Genomic DNA, 26582 nt, shown 5'->3' on the forward strand with positions numbered 1-26582 from the left:
ATTGGCAGCCCTTATGGTGGGTCAAACCCAGAGAAAATTAGCATTTCTAAAGCAAAGGTACATGGAGAGGGGAGAGAAAGCGGACAATTTTCTCGCTTGGAGGCTTAGGTAACTTAGGAACAGTGAGAGTTCATGTTCCGCGTACTCAGGGGGGAGGTAGGTGTACGGAGGATTCTGGTATCGCGGAGCTCCTCCGCCGCTATTAGAAGCATCTATGCGCCTCGGAAAGCGGTGGAGAGGCCTCTGAGGTTGATGCGTTCTTGGCTGATCTGCCGATCCCCAGTCTCTCGCCCGAACAAGCGGGTCTCCTGGACAACCCTATTACGCCTCAGGAAATTGTGGATACTATCAGTTCCATGAAGGGAGGTACCACGCCGGGGGCCGATGAATTCACCATTTCCTTCTAGAAGTCTTTTGGGTCTTCCCTTGCTCCCTTTTTGGCTATGCTATTTAACTCTGCTCTCAATTCGGGAGCCCTGCCTCAGTCTATGTTGTCAGCCTTTATTGTGGTTATACCCAAGGAAGGGAAAGACCCCTCTACGTCACTTACCGCCCCATCTTGTTACTTAATGATGTAAACATCTTGGCGAAGCTGCTGGCTAACAGATTAGCCCAGCATCTCCCCTCCCTAGTCCACGGGGACCCGGTGGGCTTTATTTCAGGTAGGCAGGGGACTGACAATATTAGGAAGACCCTAGATCTCATGCATGAAGACTCGGTAGGAGGCCTGGATGCTTATTTGCTTTCCATCAACTTGGAGAAAGCTTTTGACTCGGTCGAGTGGCCGTACATGGGGAGGGTGTTGCAGCGGATGGGGCTAGGGATTAGGTTTTGTCACTGGATTGCTGCCCTGTATAATGGGCCCTCAGCCAGGGTTTTGGTGAATGGTACTGTATTGGATCGGCTCTTTCTTTCTCCGGGGACTAGGCAGGGGTGCCCCATTTCCCCCTCGTTATATGCTCTTGCACTGGAACCTCTTGCTATAGCGATTATGCAACATCCGGGGATTTCGGTGATAAGAGTGGGGATCTGTACTTTTTGTGGATGACATCTTAGCATACTTAACTGATCTGGACGTCTCCCTCCCAAACCTTCTTTGATTCGGGCCTTTGGCGTTCTGAAGATTAACCCGTCCAAGTCGTCTTTAATGCCGGTGGGGCAGAACCCCCAGGTTCTTGAAGAGGGGGCTTTGCGGATTTCCGCTTGCATTATAAGGCTGCCCAGCTTAGAGTCTTACTGGGACACCTGAGAGAAGACGTTCGTACCTATTGGACGTATATGGAGGATAATCACAAACACCCTCTGAAAGTTAGAGACTGGTTGTGGGCTCCAGGAGGTGCGCGCCCGTGCCGAGTGAGGTTGCACCCTACGTTGGCAGTATTGTGCGAGTTATGGAGGAGCTCTGGGGAGAATCTTACTCTTTCTTCGTGGCTTTCCCCCCTTTCTTCACTTTGGGGGTCCCCCCCCCCGGAGCTGGGCAATAGGGGGCTGTGTAACACTCTGAAATGGTCAGATATGGGCCTAGAGAGGGCAGCCCAATTATTTCGACAGGGCTCTTTCGTGGACTATGACTCATTGGTAGAGGATATGGGGGATTGCCCAATGTCAATCTTTGAGTATCTACGAGTTAAAGGCATTCTCACCTCTCTCCCTGGTGCTGCCGACCTGGCACGTCCCTTCCCTCTGAGGGCGCTAGTAGTCTCGATCTCTTAAGGGGTCCCTTTCCAGAATTTATGGGGCTCTGATAACGGCCCAGCTTCAGGGTAGACAGGGTTTCAAGCACTTTTGGAGTGAGAAGCTAGGGTTTGTGATGGACGATTCCACCTGGTCTAGAATATTTGACACCCTATTCTCGGGCTCACTGTACACAGCGGAATTGGAGCACAATTTCAAGATCCTGCATACGTGGCATCTCCCCCCGGCAAGGTTGTCAAAAGATGCATCAGGGTCTCTCCCCCTGTATCCGAGGGAATGTGGCTCTCGGGGTACGTGGTTCCATATGTGGTGGGGGTGCCCGCATGTTCAGGTCTTTTGGTCCGAGCTTCTCAGTTGGATCAAGGACATCATGGGTATTACTGTGGCTAACGGCCCCCTGGAGATTTTGTTTGGGGTTACGAGATCAGCGAGATGATTTGGGGTCCTCCTGCAGGCAGTTGGGGGGGGGGGGGGGGGGGGGGGGGGAATCTGAGTGGTTGTCTAAATCGTGGGTGATATTTACTTTGAAAAACTGTCTGTTGATCCATGATACTAGTGGTCTCCGGTATTGTTGCATGAGGACTGAGTCGCTGAGACTGAGGGCATCCCATTAACTATCCCGACCTCTGCGTTCATGGGACTAGGTTTTGGTCTCCTCTTGAGTCTTGGTTTCTTTAAACCCTATTGGGTCAGCAAACGTCTGAAACATGTCTGTTAAGTTATGTTCCCGTCTTTTAGAAGGTTTTTGGTCCCGTTCAGATCTCGGTATTTGGTTTGCAAGGGGGGGGTGAGGGCAGATGGGGGGGTTACATAGAATGGTGTGGCGGAAGTGTACTCAAATGCAATGTATGTTTTTTTGGTATTTTGAAAATGTTTAATAAAAATTTTATGGAAAAAAAGTCTGACAAATTGATCCCCACTGATACTGTTGGCAGATGAAGAGCAGAGCACACGGTTTGACAAAAATAGGACAGTCACGAAAAAAAGCATAACAGCTCAGGGAACAAAACTCGAGGACACTTGAACGTGCAGTAAAAATATGAAGATTGCTGCAAGAGGAGGGGTTTAGGGAGAAGGCAGTCATTGGCTGGGGGCAGTATGACCGAGAGTAGAGATTGGTTTAGAGGAAAAATAGTTTGTAATTTTACTGAGGATTCACGGCCTGACTGGGAATATTCCTGCGCATGTGAATCCATCCCAGAGCCCATGCTGGAGAATATGGAGTCATTTTTAAAAAAAGGCAGAACCCGTGAAGAGCAGTCATTGGAACTCTAGACTAAAACTCCCAAACCGTATGCTACGCATGTACAATCAACTGACACCACAGTCCTGGTTTATGCATCCTACCACCACACACACAAGCAAGCCACCCTTCTGATCACAAATGCCTCTGATCTCATTGCACGACAGAGGAGACCCAAATGCAGCACTCAGGGCACCTCTTGTGTACACGCAAAACAGCAATGCAATCTTGCATTTTCGCTCGCCACTAACCTAGCCCATCCCCTTCTCTTACAAATCTGTCAGAGCATGGTATAAATCCCAACAATATAGAGCATTAACACTAATGTACCTTCAACAGCCCTACCAGACTGGTTTACCCATTCTCTACAACAAAAAAATAAAGATGTCTGCACAGAAACGCTGGCATGACCCCAAACACCATGTCACGCTGCATGAAATGATCTACCACCCCCAGCAAATGCCACAACAGCTTGCCATCCTTTGCAATATGGTAGTTGTATCTCAATTTCGCCGATCAAGTAACAGTACTGGCCATCTCTGCCAAATTCTCTGTTACCACATGTGACAATTTTTCACTTGCAACATAATGTACATTTCATATAAATCAAGAGCACAGAAATGCAGGTGCTTCAGGAGTCACTTTTCAACTCACTTTAGCGTGCACCCCCTCAGCACAGCAACTCGTAAAGAGCTGACAAAGTCCAACAACCTAATTCAGTTCACAACAGCAATCTTCCCCTACCAGTCAAAACATAACAGATCTTGCAGTACTAGACCCTCTAACAAAGCACTTATGTTCTTGTTATGTAGTAATGAAACTACAGCCTACAGAAAGCCCACACAACCTATAGCACTAAGGCATGACAATAAGATTCAGGTGCTATACAAACATGACCTCCGGCTACCACCTGGTTGTTCAGGGTTGAAAGGGCATTCCCACACCATCCTTAACCTACACAGCAATAGCCAGCTTGTGGGTGATTCCAGTGGGTGATTCCATGAACAACCCTTTAAGTCCCATCCTTAAGAGCACATTGTTCTACCAATCGCCAATATAAAAAAAGAAAAAAGTCCTGCACTCACTTACGTTCACGTAAAAAAAAAAAGAAACTACATAATTTTTCATTTATTTATTTGTCACTTTACAGCTGGAACTCTGGGAATTCAAAAATAACATCTTTGCCAGTGAGCTTCTTGTAAACGCCCGAAAAAGTTTCCACCTGCAAAAAATAAACACACATTAAGCATACAGAATCACTAACACTTAGGAAACACATTTACATCTGCAGAGTAAATCGTACTCTAGGTGCAAGCACTACAGATCACCAACCTTCACAAACGTAAACCCAGCAACTCAGGATCCCCCCCCTCCACACCCCGCAAGAGAAACATGGTCAAGGGAACATACACCGGGCTACTGTTCTAGCATGGGAAGTGAGTGTACACAGAGCAAGTATTGCAGCACAACGTTGTGCTTATTGAACATGCAAGCATCTAGCATTAAGAGATCAAACATTGGAACCCTCTTGGATAAAGGAAAGCTGCAAGATGGATGACCAAAGTTCACCGCCTAAACAGGCAGATGTCTGAAGGCAAAGGGGTAAGATTTTTAGATGAAGTAGGCTTAAGATTGATCAGCATTAAAAAATATAAAACTAAAGGATGGGTAAATCTACACAGTGGCCAAACATGACTAACGTATGCAAAGCTGGTTAGTTGCGCAGCTTTGCAATGGTGTACACAGCAAGGGTTGTGTCTATCAAACATGATGCAAGCGCATGAATCACAGGCTTCAGATAAGATTTTCAGGCTATTCTTCCAGATTCATGCATCCATAGTCTCTGTGAATCTGTAGGTGTTTAACTACTAAGTCAAAGCATTGGTCTTGCCTAATAGGGAGCTAGTTAATTCTTAATGGGCACAAGGCAGTCCATGCAGGAAGGTGATTGTAGTGCGTCAAGTCAATGAAAATCTTTACATTAGATAGGGCAGAGGCTCACATGAAACCATGACGGCAACCACAGAGACCTGGCTCTACTCTACCCAAACATTTACTGGACATACTCATCACGAAAATAATAAGGCATGTTTGAAGTGGCACCAGACAGCAATCAATGAGGGAGAATTTACTTGAAATCCAACCACATGCAGATACTTAAGATACATGGCCAGAAGACCTCACTCCCTCGGTCCTCATTCGCCTTGACCTCTCCTCTGCCTTTGACAAGGTTAACCACAACATCCTGATCGCACGTCTCCACGACACCCTGGGAAATCACAGCTCTGGCATGGATGCCCTTTTTCTCAAACCGCCCATCCCAGGTGGAACTCTAGCCTCTCTCGACTATTGCTCGCTCAACCTGTCGTGTTACCCAGGGATCCAACCCATCCCCCAGGTTCTTCAACATCTATATGGCTGCCTTGGCACGTGCGATTGCCACCGCCACCTCTAATTTTCAGTGTTATGCAGATGACGTGCAACTATCCTTCAGGCTCTCCTCAGCCGCCACCACCTCTTCGCTCATATCCGACTGTCCGCTATTCAGTCATGGTGTGCTGCAAACGACCTATGCCTCAATGCCAGCAAAACAGATCATTTGCACTGGGACCACTGCTCCAGCTTTCCCACTCTCACTCTGCCCCCCCCCCGGCCCTGCGCCCGTACCCACCTGCAAAGCTAAAAACTTTGGGGTCCTTCTACTCCACTCTTTCTCCTCTCATGTCGGACATCTCTAAAAATTCTAACTATCAGCTACACCTCCTCAGAGGTACGCTACCTTTTCTCACTTTCCCCCAGCGGCTCACTGTCTCCAGAGCCTTTGTTCCCTCTAGGCTGGACTACTGCAGCCGCCTCTTTCTCAACCTCCCTGCTTCTGCCCAGCGCGCTCTGCAACTCATCCAGAACATAACTGCGAGACTTCTCCTTGGCCTCAAGCCCAGAAACTGTATCTCACGCTGAAATCCCTCCACTGGCTCCCCGTGGCTGCAAGGATCAAGTTCACGACCCTGTGCATAGTCAACAAGGCTTTCTGGGGCCTGGGACCTACCCATCTGCAATGTTGACAACCTAAATACTCTCCCTCACGAGGCCTCCGCTCATCTACCTCAAACCTTCTGCAAGTGAGCCGGTTCTCCGAGCAGCATTTTGGAGGGAGATACTTACTGGTGCCTCCCTCTGGAATAGCCTCCCTGCCGCCCTCCCGCCTTGAGCCTGATCGTCTTAAGTTCCGGGGACTCCAAGATTTTCCTCTTTTCTTCCTGCACTCCCTCTAGCCTGCTAAACTAGCTCTTTTTCCCTCCCACACTCCTCTGCCTTACCTCAATCTCACAGGTACCGGGCACCCCCGCCAGTCCTGCCGCACTTGCCTTAGGGCCCTGCACCCCACCCACCCTCACTGCACTTGAGAAATAACCCGAGTGTGGCTCTCTGCACTTGCCCCAGCCTCCGACTGGGTGCACTTGGAGCCCCCCCCTCCCTGTGACCATCTGCACTTGCACCATCTGAATGCACTGTGCCGGAAGATTGTCTGATCGCCCTTGTCCTTGCCCCTTAATTGCACTTTGTAAAACTGCAGAATCACCATCAGGCCTATTTGCGGTTTCTCAACAGTTAAATGTATTATATGCACTTAATCGGCCTGTGCAGACTATTAGGTCTCAAAATTTCAACGGGTCTGAACGACAGTACCCCTCCCCACCCCCCCACCCCCCATGTTTCCATTCTCCTGGAGCACTTTGAAACACTTGCCTGTGTATAGGAGCTTTATAAATAAACATTACCAGAAGCCCCAGGTCTTTCTGGAAATGCAAATGCATAGTTCTGTATTTATTTTAAATTGCATCTGGATGTTTGCTCAGCTCCCGATTTCCTTATTGATCCAGGACTGGAATTCACAAAATTAAAGGCTAAAGTCAATTCAAAACCTGGTCTTAGAGGCTCACATTCCAACAGGTCTACTGTCATTATCAGGAAAGGTCCATCAAGGCTTGCTGTACGCTTTGAATGCTTGGTAGGTAACAAATATCCACCGGACACGAAGTAGTCATGCAAGACAGTGCTTGCACTTCATATTGAAGGAGAATAGACATGCTATTCCAATTCCCCCACACAAGCTGCCTCACAAGAAGTCCCACGGATAGGCTGTCCTTGCAGGCTTTTCCTGGATCTACCAGTACTCGCTTCATGCTAAATATCGCAAGCCTCACCTAGGTTCCAAACACGTGGTTCGGCTGATACATTTTTGACAAGTTATATTTCCATGTCGGGCAAGAGGTTCGCCCAGTCATATCGTTTCTCCTTTATATTATACTCTAGGACTCAATCTTGTGATTTTTGATTCATGAGAAGTCAGATATAACAGCAATGCACTTCGTCAAAGCTAGTTGGTCTGGCGCTCACATCAAGTGCAGCTTCAAACAGTGCCATGGCTAAAGGACTGCAGAAAATTTTACAGCAAAACATAAGTATGTCAAAAAGAAGCGAGCTTCAGACATTTGTGAATCCGACATTACAGGCAATCAATTGCAACTAATCAGTTGTTACTAGGATGTAACTGCACAACGAGAAGGCATCTTCGAATAAACAATGGAAGACTCAACGAGACACAGGGTCGACCATAGACCGGCAATTCGCTTAACCGAACTAAGATTAGAAATAGGGTAAATCAACACAGATGACACTGCCAAGCAGGGAAAGACCACCTCATGCCCGGTAAACAGAAACCCTGCTCTCGGAGAACCAATACTCCGAACCTCTACAATAGATAGTCAGCTCAGCAGGCAATAGAAGGTAATCTGAAATGGGAGTCTCACCAATCCACACAGACTCACATACCGTGTGTAGGGACTCCAGGTCCTTGATGAAGCTTCCATGGCCTGGGACTTCCTCTCGAGCCCCCACGCCCCCTTTGGACCTCTTCTCCGGTGTGCCAGCCAGCTTTGCCTCCGCCACCACAGTGGAGGTTTCCCGCGTCAGAGGCAGGGACACCTTGGGCGCAATAGGGGTTACCTTCACAGGGTCCGCCCCTTTCGCCTTCGTGAGATCAGCTGCCACCAGCTCAATAGTCGACGAAAACTTCGCCTGCGCCGCCCGGGCCTTCTTGAGCAAGTTGGCTGCCTTTTCCTCAGCCCTTGGCTTCTCTGCCTTCTCACGCAGGTTAGCCGATTTCCTTTGAGAAGCTCGATCGGCAGCTGGTGATGGAGACGGATGGTGCGGTTGATCGTGCCCCGCCCATCGCGGGACCCGCTTATGCGGATACCCTGATGGAGCTGGACTTGCAGTGCTTGGCCTGGTCTTGGGCACCCACAGATGGCGCGCCCTCAAAGGACTTAGAAGCCCAATCCTCGGACCTGTCGGTCCCGAGTGACGCATGACCTTGCTCTGGGCAGATGCATTGGCGTTCAGCCAGGCTGACAGTCAACTGTGTTGATCCATTGTTTTCTTGGAGAAGCAGAGGCAGATATCACACTCCCTCGTTGTAGTCTGTGTGAAACCAGTAGAGGCATTGGAGGCGTTCGTCCTCTACAACCCGTTCCGTAGCCCACATCTGGTGCAGGGCAATAAAAAGGGACCTTCCTTCTCAGTCATACCTTCCTTCTCAGTCATGGCCGGAGGTGCGGAGTAGGCCCAATGGCCTTCTGGAAACTTCGAAAAAAACGTTGACAATCTTCGCCATTGAGATGCGCTTGAAATTCACCAACAAACGTATCCCTGCTGTCTGCAGATGGAGAGAAGAGCACACAGGCTCTTTGACAATATGTCGAATAACAAAAAAAAATGTGCTCAAGGAGCAAAACTCAAGGACCCCAACACTGAAACGTGCACTAAAAATCTGCCGCCGGAGGAGGGGCTTAGGGAGAGGGACGTCATTGGCTGGGGGCAGTATGACAGCGAGTGGTTAAGAGGAGAAATACAGTTTGAAAGTGAAGCTTTTCCCCTTTTACCGGGGATTTGCAGCCTGGCAGGGAATATTCATTAGCATGTGAATCCATACCATACCCGATGCTGGATAACATGCATACATAAGGGTCTCCTTTCAGAGAAAATACCAATACCAGAAACCAAACTGATTTTTTGACAGCTGCCATAGTCCACTATCCAGTTTTGAAACCACAAGATGTTGCTAAAATGACAGCGAAGAATCAAAACAAGAGCTACCGACGCCTTGCACAAAGGAGGTCATGTCGATCATTGGTTATTCTGGTCACAAATCAACCATCAGTGTTTCACGGGCTCAACTCTCAGGAAGACCGTTCTGACAATATATGCTGTAGTGTGATAGATCCCCAGTGTTAAATTAGGGCCAATTATTGCTTCAGCTTCATTCACACACATACACTAACACAAAGTGCAGAGAAAAACAAAGCTAACATCTGTAAAACTTTTCACAACGTTTAAGCTTTGGATTACAGAGACTGCCATGGCCCAGGACCATGATAATACATTTACCTTCCTGGATCCGACCCATGAACACAGTGGGTAGCATTAAAATGTTGGGAAAATCCCTTCAATGCACAACCAACACTCAATCGCAACAAAACAAAAACACAAATGATCCTTTATGACCTTTACAGGACCGGTGTTTGAACATTTAAGAAATTAGAGTAACATACTGTAGGGAAATATTTACATATTTGAACGCAGACATTAACCGTGAAAAAAAAACAAAAAAAAGTGGTTCAAAATAAGTTGCATACACAAATAAACTATTCTTATAGCCCCTTTACTGCTGCTTCCTTTTTTCCACAATGCTAGGGACTATTGGAGGCAAATGCAATTAGTACCTGCCTGTCGCATTCTTTGCAATGAGCAGTTAAGCCAAGAATGGTACACGTTAGCAGCAGAAAGATTGAAAACATCTCTTTGCATTGTGGGGATTTTTTTTATCAGCCCATGCATTTTTCACCTAGGCGAGATGCACGTTATGACTAATCAAATATATTCTCTTTAGTGTGGTCTCATAACATTTCCAAAGGGAATGACTGAGCACCATGGAGAGTTGAAAATGAACCTTTCCTAGAATAGCATCCCTTTCCTTTATAGGTTGGATGCAAGCATGGTTGTGTGTGGCACAAAGCTACTATTTTGACAAGTGAGTTACAGAGTATGCCATAGCTACACATTTTCAATATGTACAGTTAAGCTGGCAATTTTGAATACAGGTAACCTTCCAATCCGAAAGCTGTTGTGTCTCCAAGAACTGATCCAAAGAGGACCTGGCTAGGAGACCTCTTCCCGAGCTACGAGGGAACATCGTGCACCAGCTCACCTTAATCAAGGCACCCTGGCTGTCCCCAACAGCCATCGGCCAGAGACGGGGTCCGCCGAGAAACACTAAAGTAAGCGCAAGGACAGGCGAGGGAGGCGCCCATATACTTTGGCCATAAATCTTTTTTATTGATGTATTAATAACAATATGTTTAGATATTAATAGGATGTTTTTTCGGAATAAATGTGTTAAAACATTTATTGGTCTACAGGAGTTAGATGACCTCGAGGGGGTTAGTCACTCTTCGGGGTTTGTTTGCCAAATAGGCGGTTGGATAACGGGAGCAGGAGGTGGTCGGTGGTTCATATTTTCACAGGTAGAAGTACCTTTTACATCACCTTCCCCTCGTTCACAAATATATATATATATATATATATATATGATACATTACTCACAAGCATCAGAAATACGATTACGATATCTGCTTAGATTCAAATGCTGTGCATAGGCCGACGTGGGGAAGCTGCAAAGTATTGGTTGTTTTTTCGAAATACGAAAAGGGACGTCAACAGGGCTTGCCAGTAATACTATCCCTAGTGTGATGTCTACTGTACCCATGATACCTCACGCGTCGAGGTCCCTCAGATTGTTATTTTATGGTGTAATCAAACTTCCCTGACCAGTACATCCATGGGGCGTTTCCCTTGGAGCCTTGCTGGGGGAACCTGGACGCAAAGTCTGGGCATTGACGATTTTCGCTTGTGGCGAATAGTCTATAGTTGGAAAAGCCCTAGTGAGAGAAGGTGCCTTTTCGTGTAGACGCCGCTAGTGTTCCTCTGGCAGAGGATCTCTGCTCAATGAGTCTGCTAGAGCGTGGAGTTCCCCTGGAACATGTTGTAAAGACAAACATTTTCTATGCAAGTGCCCATTTCCAAATTTTCTGTGCAAGTCTGGATAGATTTGGAGAAAGTGTCCCCCCGTTTGTTGATATAAAACATCGCTGTGGTGCTGTCCGTTAGGATCTGCACCGACAGGTTTGTTAAATGGGGTTCGAATGCTTGAAGGGCTTTCAATACTGCCAGAAGTTCCAGCACATTGATGTGGTTCTGAGTTGCAGTGAGAGACCACATACCCTGAGCTGTGTGGTGGAAGTAGTGAGCCCCCAACCCTGCCAGTGAGGCTCCGTTGTGACCACTGCCTGTATCTGGATCGTAGAAGGGTTTCCCTCTCGACAGGTTCTCTCGTCCACCAGGGAAAAGTGTTGGCATAACGACTACTAAATCGTCCCACTGACACTTGCCCGAGACCGTTTTTTCACCAAGCACTCTGGATGGGACGCATGCGCAGGCACGCGTGAGGAACCAGGTATATCAAGATCCCATCATGCCTATTAAGCGCATCGATTTGCGTACCCTCATCTGGCGGCCGGCCTGATAATGTATTTGCAGAAACAAATTTCTTTCACTCTCCTCTGAGGGAAAACCAATTCTTCCTCTGCGTTTAGGATGGCTCCAAGGAACTGTTTGGAAGTGCTTGGCACTAGGCTTTTTTTTCTCATCGATTGAGAAGCCCAATTGAAAGGGGAGGTTGATAAGTTGTTTGGATGTTTTGTCTGCAAATCAGAGGTGATACCCCTGTTAAGAGCCAGTTGTCCAAGTAAGGGCCTCTTATGTATAAGGGGTCTGAAGGTGCACCCCTGAACAGTTTTTCAACAAGCGGGTTAACGGCCAGTGTAAGACTGGGTGCCTTCAAGGAAGGGTGAATTCTACGTTGCACTGATTTTAGAAGTGGGATAAACTGCCCTAGTGTCCTTTTGTCTCCCAATAATTGTTCAGCGAAGTCTGTCTTACTGTACCTCCTGTGTGTCAATACGTAAGTGTTCCGCCGCTTTGGCTAAGACTTCGTTGAAGAGGGGTTGTCTACAGGGGAATCTACCACTGTAGGGTCCTGATTAATAAGAGAATCTATGGAATACATGTTCGCCTCCTGGTCTGGGTCCTCATCCACATATTAAAGTTAATCTGTGTCCTCATCAATCAGTTGAGGGTCAGATGTTTCGACAATTTAGATTCTCCTGGTCTTCTGGATCCATGTCAGGTTCATATCTATAATTCTTCCCTGTGTGGGGACATCACAGCGAACCCTTTTAGCGGGGGGTTGAGAGGCAGAAGGTTGAGAGCCAGAAGGGGCTGAGGAGGGAGGAGTTGATTGGAAAAAATCCAGATTATCTTCAAAGCTTTCAAAGAAATTTGCCATAAGGGTCATTCTTCGCATAACCCCCCCATCGATGTCTTGCGAAGTCCATTCCTTTGAATTTGGGATTACAACGGTTGTGTGGAAATACCCATATCTTCATTAGTGGGAGGTCAAATCTTAGGTCTAGATTCTTTAGGTTTTCCTATGGGTTTGGATAATATTTCCTTCTGTGATGACCTGTCCCTAGTAGGACTCTTGTCCCTATGATGGGTCTTAGATTTTTATGATGTTTTTCCCCCACCCTGGGGCCCAGGAGCTCGAAACTGACATTTTGGGGCCTGACGCTTTACCAGACGATAAACGTCGAACTTCGGGTGCGGGAGCCGAGGCTTCATCCGTGGACAAACGACCTTCGGAGGGAATTTTTCATATGACACCCTTGCCGTCTTTCGACATCTTAACCCGGTCATGTGGCGATCTTGAACGAGATTGCCCAGAGGACCGGGACTCAGTGGACCGTTCACAGGGTGTCGAACGTTGTAGAGTATTCGACTCATCTGTCGAATGGCGACTGGGGCATTTGTTTTGTGGTGTGTGCTTTTGTAGCGCTGCCTCTGCTGGGTGTAGTCCCCACAACATGGCCGGCAGCTTGTCCTACGTGGTCGGGGGGCCTGTGCTCTCGGAGGCCCTTGCCATCCGAAAGTATGCCATCGCTGAAGGCTCCCTCTACCTCCATGGCCTCGAGTTGCCTGGCGTAGTGGGCCCAGCGCTTAGTGGAACGGTCCTTCAACGTCTTAGGCTTGAAGAGCCTGCACGCTCGCCAATATGTTTCAACATAGTCTCTTGGGAGACATGTTGCAAACTAAGTGTCTACCCAGGAGAATTTATGGTTACACTTCGGGCAAAACTTAAATGGTGTATTTTCCATAATGGGTTATGGAAATAGCAGCTGGGCGAACAAAGTGTAGGAAGGGGAGAATATGCATTCTTAATGTCCTCCTAAAAATGTCCTTCCTCTCCCCCCTACTGTCTGGGCAGAGGCCGGGGGGGCCTTCCAAGGCTGTACGGTCCGTCACGATGGTCTCCGACGGGCAGTATTCTCTCTCTTTCCTCATCGTGGTGTTACGGCAGTCGAAGAAAGCATAGAAAGATAAAAACTATCATAATTATACAAAGTCAATGGCTCATCGCCAAAAGGAACTCTGCTTTACACGTCCGTCTAGCATGGTGGAAAAAAATAATCAGAGGGACCTCGACGCGTGAGGGATCATTGGTGCAGTGGACATCACACTAGGGATAGTATTAATAGCACGTCCTGTCGACGTCCCTTCGAGTTTCGAAAACTAATACTCCGCAGCTTCCACTAGATGTGGGCCTATGCACAGCATGTGATCTAAGCAGATCACACAAGCCTCAGATATCTATATATAGCTATATCTCTATATAGCTATAGCTACATATCTATATAGCTATCTCTAGACACTTTCACCTCACAAAATAGCACTTATTTTAAATGAAATAAATCAAATTGTCCCTCAGTTTTTCCAGCAAGTCATTGGAGAGTTAAATTGACATTAAATCAAATTAACAGGCATGTATTCAAATTAATGTCTCATCTATTATTCAGATGGGTCACTGTCTTGTTTTTTCATTATTGTTATCCAGGAGCAGAGTTGGCCATCTTTTTCTGTACGTTCTCTTCCATGGGGAACATGGCCGCAAATGTTCTTCTCCCATTGTCTAGTGCCCTGCATTCCGTAAAGATATGGTATATTGTTTCAATTTGATTTTCGTCTCTACAGAACAGAACTTCAGATCTGCAATTTGTCGCCGTTTTGTTAGCACTTCACGCATAGGTAGTATATTGAGGCGTAGTCGTAGAAACAGATTGTGTTTTTTGGCAAAGGAAGAGGCTCAGATATGCCGGGATTTGGTTCGGCGCTCGAATATCATACAAGCAGTTAAGCGAAAGTTGGTATCGGGATTATTTTACCAAATTGTCAGAATCCAGTCATTTCTGTAGTTTTATTTTTTACTTTATAATTGTTTTCCACATTACAATGGATTTGGTAGATGAGTGTGCCAATTTGAATCTTATGCACTGGAAAATAATTTGGCAGCACTAGCACTTTCCTCCAGAAACATCCCACCATCTGGTCCCATTTTTGCCATGAGAAGTTTAGTAATGTCTCAATTATTGGTATTATTTTGTCTGTAAAATACAGATCAATGGTCCGAATGAAAATGTTCCATATTTGCGATGATTCATTGTCCCTTGTCGAGCATGGGAATCAATTTTGGTTGTCAAATGGGATGGCCATTCTTTGTCTCCTATATGCTGATCTAACCACATACCAAGGTATTTAATACTTTTTACATTTTCGTATTCCGTGTTGCTTAGGTAAATGCTTGGTTTTTTATTCCTTGAGCTGTTCAGTAATGGCATTACTTGAGATTTCGCTAGATTAAGGGTTAAGTAGTTTTCTTTTGCGTACTTAAGTAAGGCGTGGACTTTAGTAGACCCATTTTTATTTATTTTATTTTATTTTATTTTTAAAAATAAAAAAAAAAAAACCCCCGAGCACCACCAGGTTGTCTGCATACACGATCCATTTTACTTTAGTTCCATTTAGGATCGGAGGATTTGTAATCCGAGTATTTTGGTTTGCCTGGAAGTCTGAAGTGTAAAGGTTATTAAAGGGTAGCTGACAATGGGCAGCCTTGCTTCAAGCCATTCGAGGTAGTGATTTCTTTTGATATGGCCCCGTTATGCGATGGTCGTACTCTTACGTCGATTGTTGAGTATAAAGCTTTATGGGCTCCAGAATTGCTCTAGGGAAATTCCATGTTGTACGTTTTTGCCATAGCTTTTGTATATTCACGCTGTCAAAGGCCATTTGGAAATCATTCTGTTAATCTACGTTGCAAGATTGCTCCGAATATTTTTCCTAATGGATTCAACAACGCTATCAGGCGATAGTTCATTGGTGATTTTCTACCCCCTTTCTTAAAGAGGCATTAGTATTGCAGCTTTCCAAGCAGAGGGAATTAGTTTGTTGAATGATGGTCTAGAAAAAGGTGTACAGAGTTTGGACCAGGCTTCTGGGTTTCTTTAAGATTTCCATCAGGCCCTGGCGCACATTAGGTGTTGAGTTAGAATTTCATCGTAGGACCAAATTCCCACGAGTTATCGGTTTGATATTATGTTCCATCAGATATTCATTTTTATTATGATAAATATTGAAGTGGTCAGTCCAGTCTGCTTCTCTTGCGTCAGTTATAAGCCGATCTTTATTCAGATTGTTGTTGTTCAAGAGGTTCCATAGTTCTCTTGAATTTCGCTGGTTCAGAACTGCCAACATATGTTCTGCATCATATTGCATCCGTATAGCTTGCAAGCTTTTGTTGACAATTTCTTTATTGTTGCTTATAAGTTTTAATTGCCTTTGTATTTTCTGCGGGTTGTAAATTGTGTCGAGCAGATTTGTGATCTTAATGTTCAGTTTATTATGCACATGAGTATGGGGTTGCTGATATGGTCTCGGTTTGTTATTTGGCTTTCAATATGGGCAAAGGAGCCATTTGTAATTGATCTTAAGTTGATCACTCCTTTCAGTAGTCCAGAAGGTTTCTGGCAAGGGTAGGCTCTGCTAGTCTTATGCGGAGACGATTTAGGCCATGGTTTGATTCTAGACCTGGTAATGGATCATCGTATAAACACCTCTGCTTTTCTTTCCCCGTCAGTTAAAATATTGTGGTCGCTAGTATGATTCGCAACGATTTCCATCCTGTCCATCTCAACCAAGAGTGAGTCTGTTGCAAAGATGTAGTCTAAATAGGCAATAGCCTTGCCTTTTTGCCATGTTGGCCTCGGTGGTCTGTCTCCTTGTAGTTGCACATTCAGAAGTTCAATATTTCTTGAGACGTTTGTTTTTCCAAGTTTTGGCTTTTTTTTAAGTGGATTTCAGTGGCTGTTTTTGTGAATAGATGAATGTTCAAATCACCACAAAAAATTGTCTCATTGTTTGGATAGCGGTTTCCCAATTCGTCTATTGCTGAGAATATAACGTCCATGAAGCAGTTATCATTAATGGCCATTGGATTGCAACAGACATTGAACATGGATAGTCTTTTCCGAGGGCGCCGTTTGCAGAGTTTGTGGTATTTTATAATGTAAAAGTCTGTATAAAGGAATTCAGATTGGTAGTCTCTAGCACATGTAAATTGGCAGCTACTTTCATCATGGTCAGTAGTCCTGAAGATGGGCGTCCTTCCGGTGGGTAATTGCTGGGTTCATAAATACTGTAGAACCATCACATATTGGTTGCTCACTAATCCAAGTTTCTTGGAGACATTATGTCTGCACTCAAGTTGTAATTTTCCCCCCTTTAATAGATGTCTGAACTCCTGCAAACTCCAACAACTTATTGTCCAAGGAGTTATTGTAGTGTCATTATATTATGTTTTCTTATTTGTCTTGGATGTATTCCTTAGTGGACGTTTACTCTTTATCCAATATGGTGTTTTCAGTTTTATTCGTTAACATACTTGTGTTAAGGTGTCCAACTTTTGCTCCGCTTCCATGGTGGTTAGCTTTGTTAGGAGTCACAGCCAGTCCTAATCAATGCCTGCTCTGTCCCCGCTCACGCGCTAGACATTGCTGACTTCATTGTGACCGAAAACCTTCACTTTCTGGCAATCACTGAAACTTGGTTACACGCTGCCTCTGGTCCTGCATTGACCCTTGCCATCCCCAACAACTACTCTATCATTAGATGCGACAGGAACACTGATCAAACCAAGGGGGGCGGATTAGCATTTATATTCAAGAGCTCCCTTAATTTGAGAGCTGTGAACACCTATCAGCTACCCTCCGCAGAACTTCTCTCAATTAAACTCCCATTATCACCTAACCACACCGCCACAGTGCACCTCATATACCGGCCACCTGGTCCCACGTCCACATTCATAGAGGACATCTCGGCCATTCTAGCAGCCTGTACCAAGCCTAAGTCCCAAATCATTATACTGGGTGACCTTAATCTGGGCTACCTGGATACAAATGACACCAAAGCCTGTGACTTAGCTAGCGTCCTCTCCGATTTTGGCCTCACGCAACATGTCAATGAACCCACTCATATTAAGGGTCGCACACTAGACTGGGTTTCTGACATGAATTGCGCATTAAACATAATCTCAGTGTTACCATGTGCATGGTCCGACCATCATAAAATAACATTCTCTATCAACTCCGGCCAACCTTTAGACAAAACCTGCTCCGCGCCACCAACCTTTACTCGTAACAATGACATCACTGCTGGGAAATTACTCCTACTCATCCTCCCTTTATTGAACTCTGTTTCTTCCACATGCTCCGACCCCACTGTCCTTGTGGACACTTACAACCGAGTTATGTTAAAAGCCCTCGACTCCATTGCCCCAATCAAACAGCTCAAAGAAAAACTACGCAACCACCTTAACTCATGGTTCACCTCACACCTACGAGAACTGCGCAAAGAGAAACGCAAAGCGGAGTCTCTCTGGAGATACTCACCTTCACCAGTAAACAAAATTAACCTCTTATCGATCACCCTCACGTACAAGGAAGCCATACTAGCGGCTAAAAAAGAAGTGTACAACAGGATCATCCAGGCTCAGTCTAACACTAAGGAACTATTTAAAATTCTTAAAGAATTGGAGTCCCCAGTTGCTCCTCTTGACAAGTGTACCCCTGACGTTGAATGGTGCTCTAACATACAGAAAGCTTTACTAAACAAAATCACGACACTCCAAGCTAAAATCAATGCCAAAAAGTCCTATCTCATAGGCTCAGCAGGTAATCCCCAATCTTACGATATCCCATCACCTAAACACCCACTCAAACCTTTCAGCTTCTCACCCCTCACTACTAAGGAAGTGGAAAATCTCATTATGAAATTAAAACCATCCAATTGCCAAGGTGATGCCTGCCCTGCTCCAGTCGTGAAGGAAGCAGCACATGACCTTGCCCCCTTTATCACCTCCTTCATTAACTCCTCCTTTAAATCTGGAATAGTACCCAACAACCTCAAGGATGCTTGGGTAATCCCCCTTGATCAAAAAACCTAACCTAGACCCTACCAATCCCACCAACTATAGGCCCATCACCACAGTGCCCTACCTCCTCAAAATCCTGGACCGGGCTGCATATCTACAAATCCAGGATTACCTTGACACCAACAACCTATTAGGGCTCAGACAATCGGGCTTCCGCCCGAGACACGGTACTGAGACAGCCCTGATAGATCTAAAAACTCAAATTGAGGACATGAAAGACAAGGGCAAACTAGCGCTCCTACTCCTTCTGGATCTCTCTGCGGCCTTCGACTTGGTCGATCACCAAATCCTTTGCCAGCACCTCAAACTTGCCACCCACTTCTCTGATGCAGCTACATCATGGATCAGCTCATTCCTTGCAAATAGGTCCATGAGGGTCTTCTCACCACTCGCCGCTGCTGACCCAGTGCACGTCCCCTGCGGAGTCCCTCAAGGCTCATGCGTATCACCTACGCTATACAACGTATCTACAAAACCTCTCTTTGATATTCTTGACTATCTGGGTGTCTCCTACACTAATTATGCGGACGACACCCAGATACTCATCCCTATCACTGGGGATTATGTAACGGACACCAAAGCGCTTAATGCAGTCTACTCTGCCATCCAAGCGTGGATGGCCCACCACGGGCTTTGCCTAAACGATGAGAAAACAGAGTTACTCATCCTAGGTTCCCAGCCCAAACTCGCAAAACTCGACAGTAAATATGAGACCTTTAACATTGATGGCAACATTATCAAGGTTACTAATGTCACCAAAACTCTCGGTATTTACCTAGATTCCACCCTCTCACTCACACAAACCAACTCAGTTGTCTCAGCATCCGCGTATACGTGTAAATTGATCACAGCCTGCTGTCCCTTTTTAACAACTGCCTTATTCTCGCCAGAACCCTCATCCTATCCAAAATCGACTACTGCAATGCCCTTTACCTCGGAACTAGCCAAAGAAACAGAAACTACAGGTAACCCAGAATAACGCCATCAGGGCTGCTCTCAACACAGCCAGGCGTGCCCACATCTCCTCCATCAGACGCAACCTACACTGGCTTCCCATTGCACGGCGTATCGCCCTCAAAACACTTCTTCTTTGTCACAAAGCACAGAATAACGCTGCCCCGGCTTACCCATCTACGCGCTTTGCCCAACACACAGCTTCCAGACCACTAAGATCTGCACAAGCGCACACTCTCATCATCCCTAGTTTCAAGCTTCAAAGTGCCAGAGGCTCGAACTTCCCAGTCCTTGCAGCGAAGCTTTGGAATTCCTTACCCAATGAACTCAGGAATGTCCCCGCCCTCCATTCCTTCAAAAGTAAAGTAAAACACTGGGCTCCACGAGCAAGACGCCATGGCTGACTGACCTATGTATCAGTTTGCACCTTCCTGGCTACCGTGTATATAACCGATTTGCTTATTACCCTTGTAAATGTTGTTCATAATTATATATGTTTGTACATAACTATATATATGCTTATATAAATGTAACCTCTAACTGCCTGCTGTAACACTCACTTGTAACCTTTCTAAACATGCGCCCTGATGCCCGTGGGCAGGCTGCGCAATACAAATAAATACATAAATACATAATGTCTGGGCAGCTTAGGTCGGATGTATGGTCTGGAATTGGGCGGGATGTTTGGAGCAAATGGTTTTTCATTGTATTCTGCTTGTTGCTATGTAGTTCTGGGAGGTGTCGCAAGAAGTGAATCTTGGTATACAATTCTGTTTTAATCACGCAATGAATCTGACATGTACTCTACCAGAAATCCACATCCTAGCAGTGCTGGGAGCATGTGAACCGTGCCAAGCAATCCACATTGTGCAGACAGGCTTACTCGGAAGCTTTGATCGTCACGATCCATCATGGGCAAGGGCATAGGATCAAAATTGTCTGACAGCAAATAGCAGGAGTACCACGATATCGAAGCCTGACCAGGTAAAAAAATACAAGCAAAAAGGTGCACATGAAAATAAGTGTCCTACCAGGACATCCTTTTCAATGATGTTAACCACACTGAGATAATTCCTCAGTCCTGGAACCAGACTATCCAAACTTACAAGTAGAGCAGTACTAATGAATTTCTGGCTCTACAGCTACATTTTAGACGCAGGCACAATATATATGCCATGACCGATGAAAAAAGCATAGGCTATCCAGGCCATTGGGTTTACCAGCCTTGAAAAAGCCATGTTGGAAGAGTCTACCGAGTGAGAAGATGCCATTTTCAACTAAAGAGCTAGCAAACCGAAACTAGATCAACACAGAAGGTGGCCCAAGAAAAAGCTAAAGGTCTGCTGTGAAAGTTAAAAAAAAAAATATTGTCCAAAACTTCTCAATACGGTTACCCGTTTAACAAGCCAGCTCCAAATTTTTTTAAAAAAAAACGGACATTACAAACTTGTTACGACACCACACACTGCATCATACCCATGCAACTATGTTACCTTGTGTTCGACATTGTTCTGCTGAGCTTTGTCCAGATGAACTTTAATGAGTCGGCTGGCGTCCAGTTTCACTCTGATTCTCTTGCCCACAATCTCACTTGGGAAAACAAGGTCTTCTAAAATGGCATCATGGACTGCAGTTAAGGTGCGGCTGAAAGAAAAAGAAAAAAAACAGTTGAATTTACAGGTGTTGGTTGGCACAGTGAATAGATTTTCAAAGTGGCTCGCCCAATCTAGCAAAAGAAAACCAAATTTAATATTTTAGACCAAGATAAGAAATCAAAACCCTGGCCTTCAATGATTTGAGGTTAGGAGTGTAATGGAGGCAATGGCAGAGGGTTGGAGAGAACAGGTGACATGATTCACAATCACCTCACAGGGAGAACACTCCCCTCTTGGGGAAAGGGACTCCTGTTCCGTAAACAAACTTAAAACCCTCTATACTAGGAGGCCCTCAGGTCATCCGTACCCCAGCCTGAACAAACCACTGTTTGCTATTGTAACACCTCTTCCCTAAATTGATTAAAAACCACAACCACTGAGAGGAAGAATGCCAAGAGTAATAACAATCACTCCATACATCACTGGGAAGAGTTGGAACCAGGGAGTATTGAAGAATATTTAATGGAGACTAAAGTACAGTGATCCTACACTGGGAGGGGGTGGGTCTTAGCATGATCATATACAAATTTAAGGACTTACAGAAAGAGGGCCCCAATCAAGTGTAGTCCAGGAAACTCAAACCCGAGACCTGTGGAAGCAGGCTGGTCGTCAGTCGAGAGGGTTTGTGTGAGCAGACTCACGTGAAGGTCTGCAAGTTTCGGAGACAGCATGACCTCAGAGGTGGGCATTGCAGTCCACAAACTATGCAGAGAAGAGGGCTCAGCAGAACTGCGGAGAAGCAAAGGAAACCAAACCGAGAAATACTGGGAGCATTTACCAGCTCAAAGCAAGCCTGCGATCCCAGGAAAAACCAGTGAGACTGATCCGTCAAAAGGCGCAGTGGGAATCCTGGCAGGGCACCTGGGTACAAAGGAGGAAGTAACATGTAACTAACAAGTTACATACTTGTAACTAGTGTTCTTCAGCATGGTTCTGGTATGGCTTCACATGCTCATGAACATTCCCAGTCAGGCCGGGAATCCTTCACATACAAACTGTCTTTCTCCTTTAAACCAATCACTGATCTCTGGATCATACTGCCCCCAAAAACTACCCACTCCCCCAAGGCCCTCCTCTGGCAGCCATCTTCAGATTTGGTAAGCATGTAAAGTGGCAGTATGGCCAAGAAGAGCCCCAGAGGGGACAGCAGGAATTTTGCGCATGTGAATCCATGCCAGACCCATGCTGGAGAATAGTTAGGTAAGTAACATGTTCCTTCTCCAGCATGGGGTCTGGCATGGATTCACATGGTCATGAATAAAGAATACATAGCAGTAAAACATTACACAACCACGGGAGGTGGCAAAGCTCACCAAATGCAATTACTCTTACCACCGCCGGGGCAGTAGCCTTCACCGGCAGGATCAAAACAGTCCTTTGAGGAACTCAGATGAGACGGTGGGACCAAAGACCGCCCTAGAGACCTGGGTGTAACGAGAGCTAGCCGCCAGATGCACCCTGATCGAGGCGTGAACCAGCCCCGCTTTGGCCAAGGACAACAAGTATGGCAGAATCTGCGTGCCTGTGACTCAAAGGATTAATCTTCTGAAGGATTGACCACATCGCAAAATGTTTCCACTTGTGCCCATAGCACTGAAGAGTCAACAACGCTCTGGCCCAGGCAAGGATCTCTCTGCAGTCCGCCGACAACTCGTATACTCTGAAGTCCAAGACTGCAGAAACCGAGCCTTCAGGTTCAGCGACCCTGGGTCATGATGTAGGATTGCGCCTTCTCTGGTGAGCAGACCCCGCTACCACTGCCAGATTGACTGGGGCGATGTTGACAGACTGAAAAGATCAGGTACCAAATCTGCCTTGGCCACACCGGGGCGTCGAGGATCATCCTGCATAGGCACGGTTTGATTGAGGACTCGCAGCAGGAGAGGCAACGACAGGAACATGCCTTCACACAGGAAGGAAGACGCGTCCCCAATGCTCCTCGGCTGGTGGAACCTGCTAGTAAATTTCTAGCATTTGGAATTTGTCGCCGTCGCTACAGATCGATCTGAGGTCTGCCCCATTTGAGGAATAGGCGGTCCACCTGATCCTGACGAAGTTCCCACTCTTGGCAGGAGTGCAGCTACCTGCTGAGAGAGCCTCCAATGGTGTTCTTTACTCCCGCCAGGACGAGGAACATCTCTTGGGCGACGGCCTAGCGCCACAATTCCTGCGACTCTCTGGAGAGCACTGGGGATTTGGCACCCCCTGCTTCCCGATGCAGAACATTGTGGTGGTATTGTCTGTGAAGAACAACATCCGGTGTGGGCTCCCCAGCCCTCCAGGGAAGCATCCGTGGTGACCATTACCTGGCGATGTTGGAGCGCATGCCCTACCACCTTATCGCTCGGCAGAACTCCTCGTCGAGAGCAATCTCTGAAGCTTCGACACCTGGATCCACTGAGCATCCAGGAATTCTTGAAGGAATCCCATCCGGGTCAGGTAGATGCACAACATCATGCCAAGCAGAGACTTGATGGTCTGCACTGTGGCGGTCTTCAGCACCAGCAGCCGTTGCACCTTGGCTAGCACCTCTGCTATCCGCTGGACCTCTAGGGAGTCCAGCACCCACCCATCAGTGGAGATCATCTTCCACTCGCTGACGAAGCCTGCCAGCTGGCCTCCCACCGGGGTTCGTCCTGGCCGGTTTGATCCTGCGTGCCACCTTGGGACGGATGCCGGCCACCTCCACCAAAAGGCTTGGAATGGCCTCTGTAGGCCTCTGGGTCATGGATCGGGAGGGTTGATGGTACGAGGACCCTCTGCCCAAAAATCTGCCAGATTTTCCACCTGAGGCACAAAAGGACAGGCGGTGTTGAGGGCCTAAATCACACGCCGTCTGTCTCAGTCTTAACGGCGTGCAATGACTCGACGGCCTTCCCAAAGAGGTTGTCCCCAAAGGGCATGTCCAGAACCATCGCCTAAAGTTGGCTGCCTTCAGCCAGCCACCACGACTGAGGCAGACACTGTTCCGCATCTGTCGAAACCCTGTGTCCGGGATGTCCAGGGGCACTGTGATTGCATGGTCCGATGCCAACTCCGCCCTCCTGGAGAATGGAAAGCGCTACGACGCATCTGTTGGGTAGGAACTCCAGCACTGGGCCCATCTTATACCACAGCTACTTGTATCTGGCCGCCCTGTCCGTTGACGCCGCTGATATTACTTTTCTTACCATGGCATCCAATTTCTTCCCCTCGCTATCCAGAGGGATGGAGGATGAAGACAAGGGGTTAGACTACTTCCTTTCCAGACCAGAGTCCGGGGAAGGTTGTGAAAGGAGGCCCTTGGGTGCAGACTCATACACCCAGTATTTCTTCTCCAGCCGATCCCTCTTGGTCCGGGCAGGGTAACTCATTAAAGTCAGGCATTCCTCCCAAACGTCGTCCAGGCGAGGCAGCACCAAGATGGTCTTCCTCTTGGCCTTGTGTTCCTGGTCCTTGTGTTCCTGGTCCCCTCCAGTGCCAGCTGGAAGAGTTTGACGCTTGGCGACCACAGCATGGCACGACCCCACCTCGCGTCCAGGGAAGAGGCCCTTGACTGCAGTGCCCATGTCGTCTGTCTCAGTCGTGTCCGCCCTTGTGTGCCTTGGGGGCACGTGTGGAGGTTTAATGCAGCCGCCTCTTTCGCTGGATGCTGGTCCAGACATGCAGTGTCATCCGCATCAGTTTCTGAATCTCCGACAGGTTTTCGAGCGATACATCACTTGGAAGGGTCAGGGCGGGAGGCCTAGTGGGCCCGGCGCTGCGGGAGGTCTGCCATCATCCTCAGTCGTCCCCATCGGGATTTTTGGTGTCTCCTGTGTTCTCCTGGATTGTGTGGGCCGATGCCTGGTGGTCCTCGTTCAAGGAAGAATTATCGGTTCCCTGGAGATGCGGTTGAGGCCTTCCCCTCCAGCCCCCTTTTTTGCATCCTGGGGATTCTGGTTTGGACTCAGGGATGGAATCCTCTTCTCCAGTGTCATCTCCACCGGCTTGGTTGATGCCTCCCGTACCGAGGGGCAGGGATACTCCGAGCACTGCCGGGGCTACCTTGCCTGGTAAACCCCTTGGCCTTCGAGAGGGCGGCTGCCACCAACACTATTGTAGAAGACTGCACCTGGGCCTTCTGGGGTAGGTAGGTCGGTCGGTCGTCTTTTCCTGCGCCTTCTCTGGCTTTTCCTGCAGATGTATTAAGTCAATTTCCTCTTTGCAGGAGAGCTGGAGAGGGGTTTGTCTTTTACAAACATATTCCGCAGCTGGAGCAGAGCTTGAAAAGGGAACGTCCCTTTTTCTCCGACAGGGTCTGGAGTAGGCCTGATGGCCTTCTGGAATCTGATGAAACCGAGACGACTCTTGCCCTTAAGGCACGTTGAAATTCACTGACAACGGATAGCCGCTTGCCGGCCGATGTAGAAAAAGACCATGCAGGCTTAGGCTTTAACCAAAAATCACAGAAAAAAAAAGAAAAAAAATGTAGATCAGCTCACAGAGCAGACTCCAACACTTTAACGGGCTTTAAAAATCTGAAGATGGCTGCCAGAAGAGGGGGTTCGGGAGAAGGCAGTCATTGGCTGGGGGCATTATGACCCAGAGCTCAGTGACTGGTTTAGAGAACTACAGTTGCAAGTGAAACTTTTCTTTTACTTAGAATTCCCGGCCTGACAGGGAATATCCACGAGCCTGTGGATCATGCCAGACCCCATGCTGGAGAATGAATGTTATGGGAGTCCTCTCCCTTGTCTCAGTAATTGGGAAAACACTAAAGCAAGACAAGAATACTACATGAGCCATCTCCCTAGTCTCCAATTGGGAAAATCCTAAAACTAGTCATAGTCACCTACCTCGTCTCAGTAGCTGGAAAACCAGTAGTCAAGACTGGAAAACAGAAAGACATTAACCGAAACCCAGTGGGGAAGGAGCAAGATCCCAACATAGTGAAACACAGGACAATGAGACAGAAGTATCACTGGGCATTTCAGAAAGACTGGAAGAGTCCCCATAAGGAACTACAGGTGTTAAGAATATCTCAAGGAAGTAAAAAGCCTGTCGAGGTGTCACTCTCCCGAGTATTAAGCAAAAAAATGTTGCCAATTTAGAAAGGAGCGCTCTGTGCCCACAGAGCGGTCTTTCCAAATCGAACTGTCGCACCTCTGTTGGGCACGAGTGCCCGATGGGGCGGACAGGCACAGCCAAGACTAGCACAGGAAGACGGAAGTTGAAGGTGAGGAAAGTGTAGGTTGTGGGGTAGGGTTTGGCGTGTGTGGGGAGGCAACTGGGGAGAAGGAGGTTGTGTATATGTGCATGTGTGGGAGGGGGTAGCATAGGGACTGTTAAGGGGTAGAGAATAAAGGGAGGTTGAAAGTGAAGCCCTCCCTCCCCGATTTCAGAGGCGAAGGGGTGGTTGCATTGTGATATTTGGCGAATATTCACGTCGGCACCAAATCGACCACAAAAAAAGCGATCTTTGGTTCTGTGATATTGTAGAACATTATTCTCCTGAACCCCTTTTTGTTTGTTGAAACTTAATGGTAGTGTCAGAATAGGTCGTTTTTGGACT

At 47.0% G+C, this 26582-nt stretch overlaps 1 protein-coding gene across 2 annotated transcripts in view; it reads right to left on the reverse strand.

The window, feature by feature from the left end:
* Positions 1-4055: 4055 nt before the first annotated feature.
* The window catches only part of RPS7 (ribosomal protein S7), a 51274-nt gene continuing 28747 nt past the window's right edge, over positions 4056-26582 (reverse strand). For both annotated transcript variants that reach the window (XM_069606026.1, XM_069606027.1), the window contains exons 6-7: positions 20888-21038; positions 4056-4160 (exon numbers count right to left, since the gene is read on the reverse strand). In XM_069606026.1, coding sequence (XP_069462127.1) covers positions 4083-4160; positions 20888-21038 — 229 coding nt within the window. In that variant the 3' untranslated portion in view covers positions 4056-4082. The remainder of the gene's footprint in view (positions 4161-20887; positions 21039-26582) is intronic.

The sequence above is a fragment of the Ambystoma mexicanum genome, chromosome 4p, assembly GCF_040938575.1.
Source record: "Ambystoma mexicanum isolate Mex_15411 chromosome 4p, UKY_AmexF1_1, whole genome shotgun sequence".
NCBI lineage: Eukaryota > Metazoa > Chordata > Amphibia > Caudata > Ambystomatidae > Ambystoma > Ambystoma mexicanum.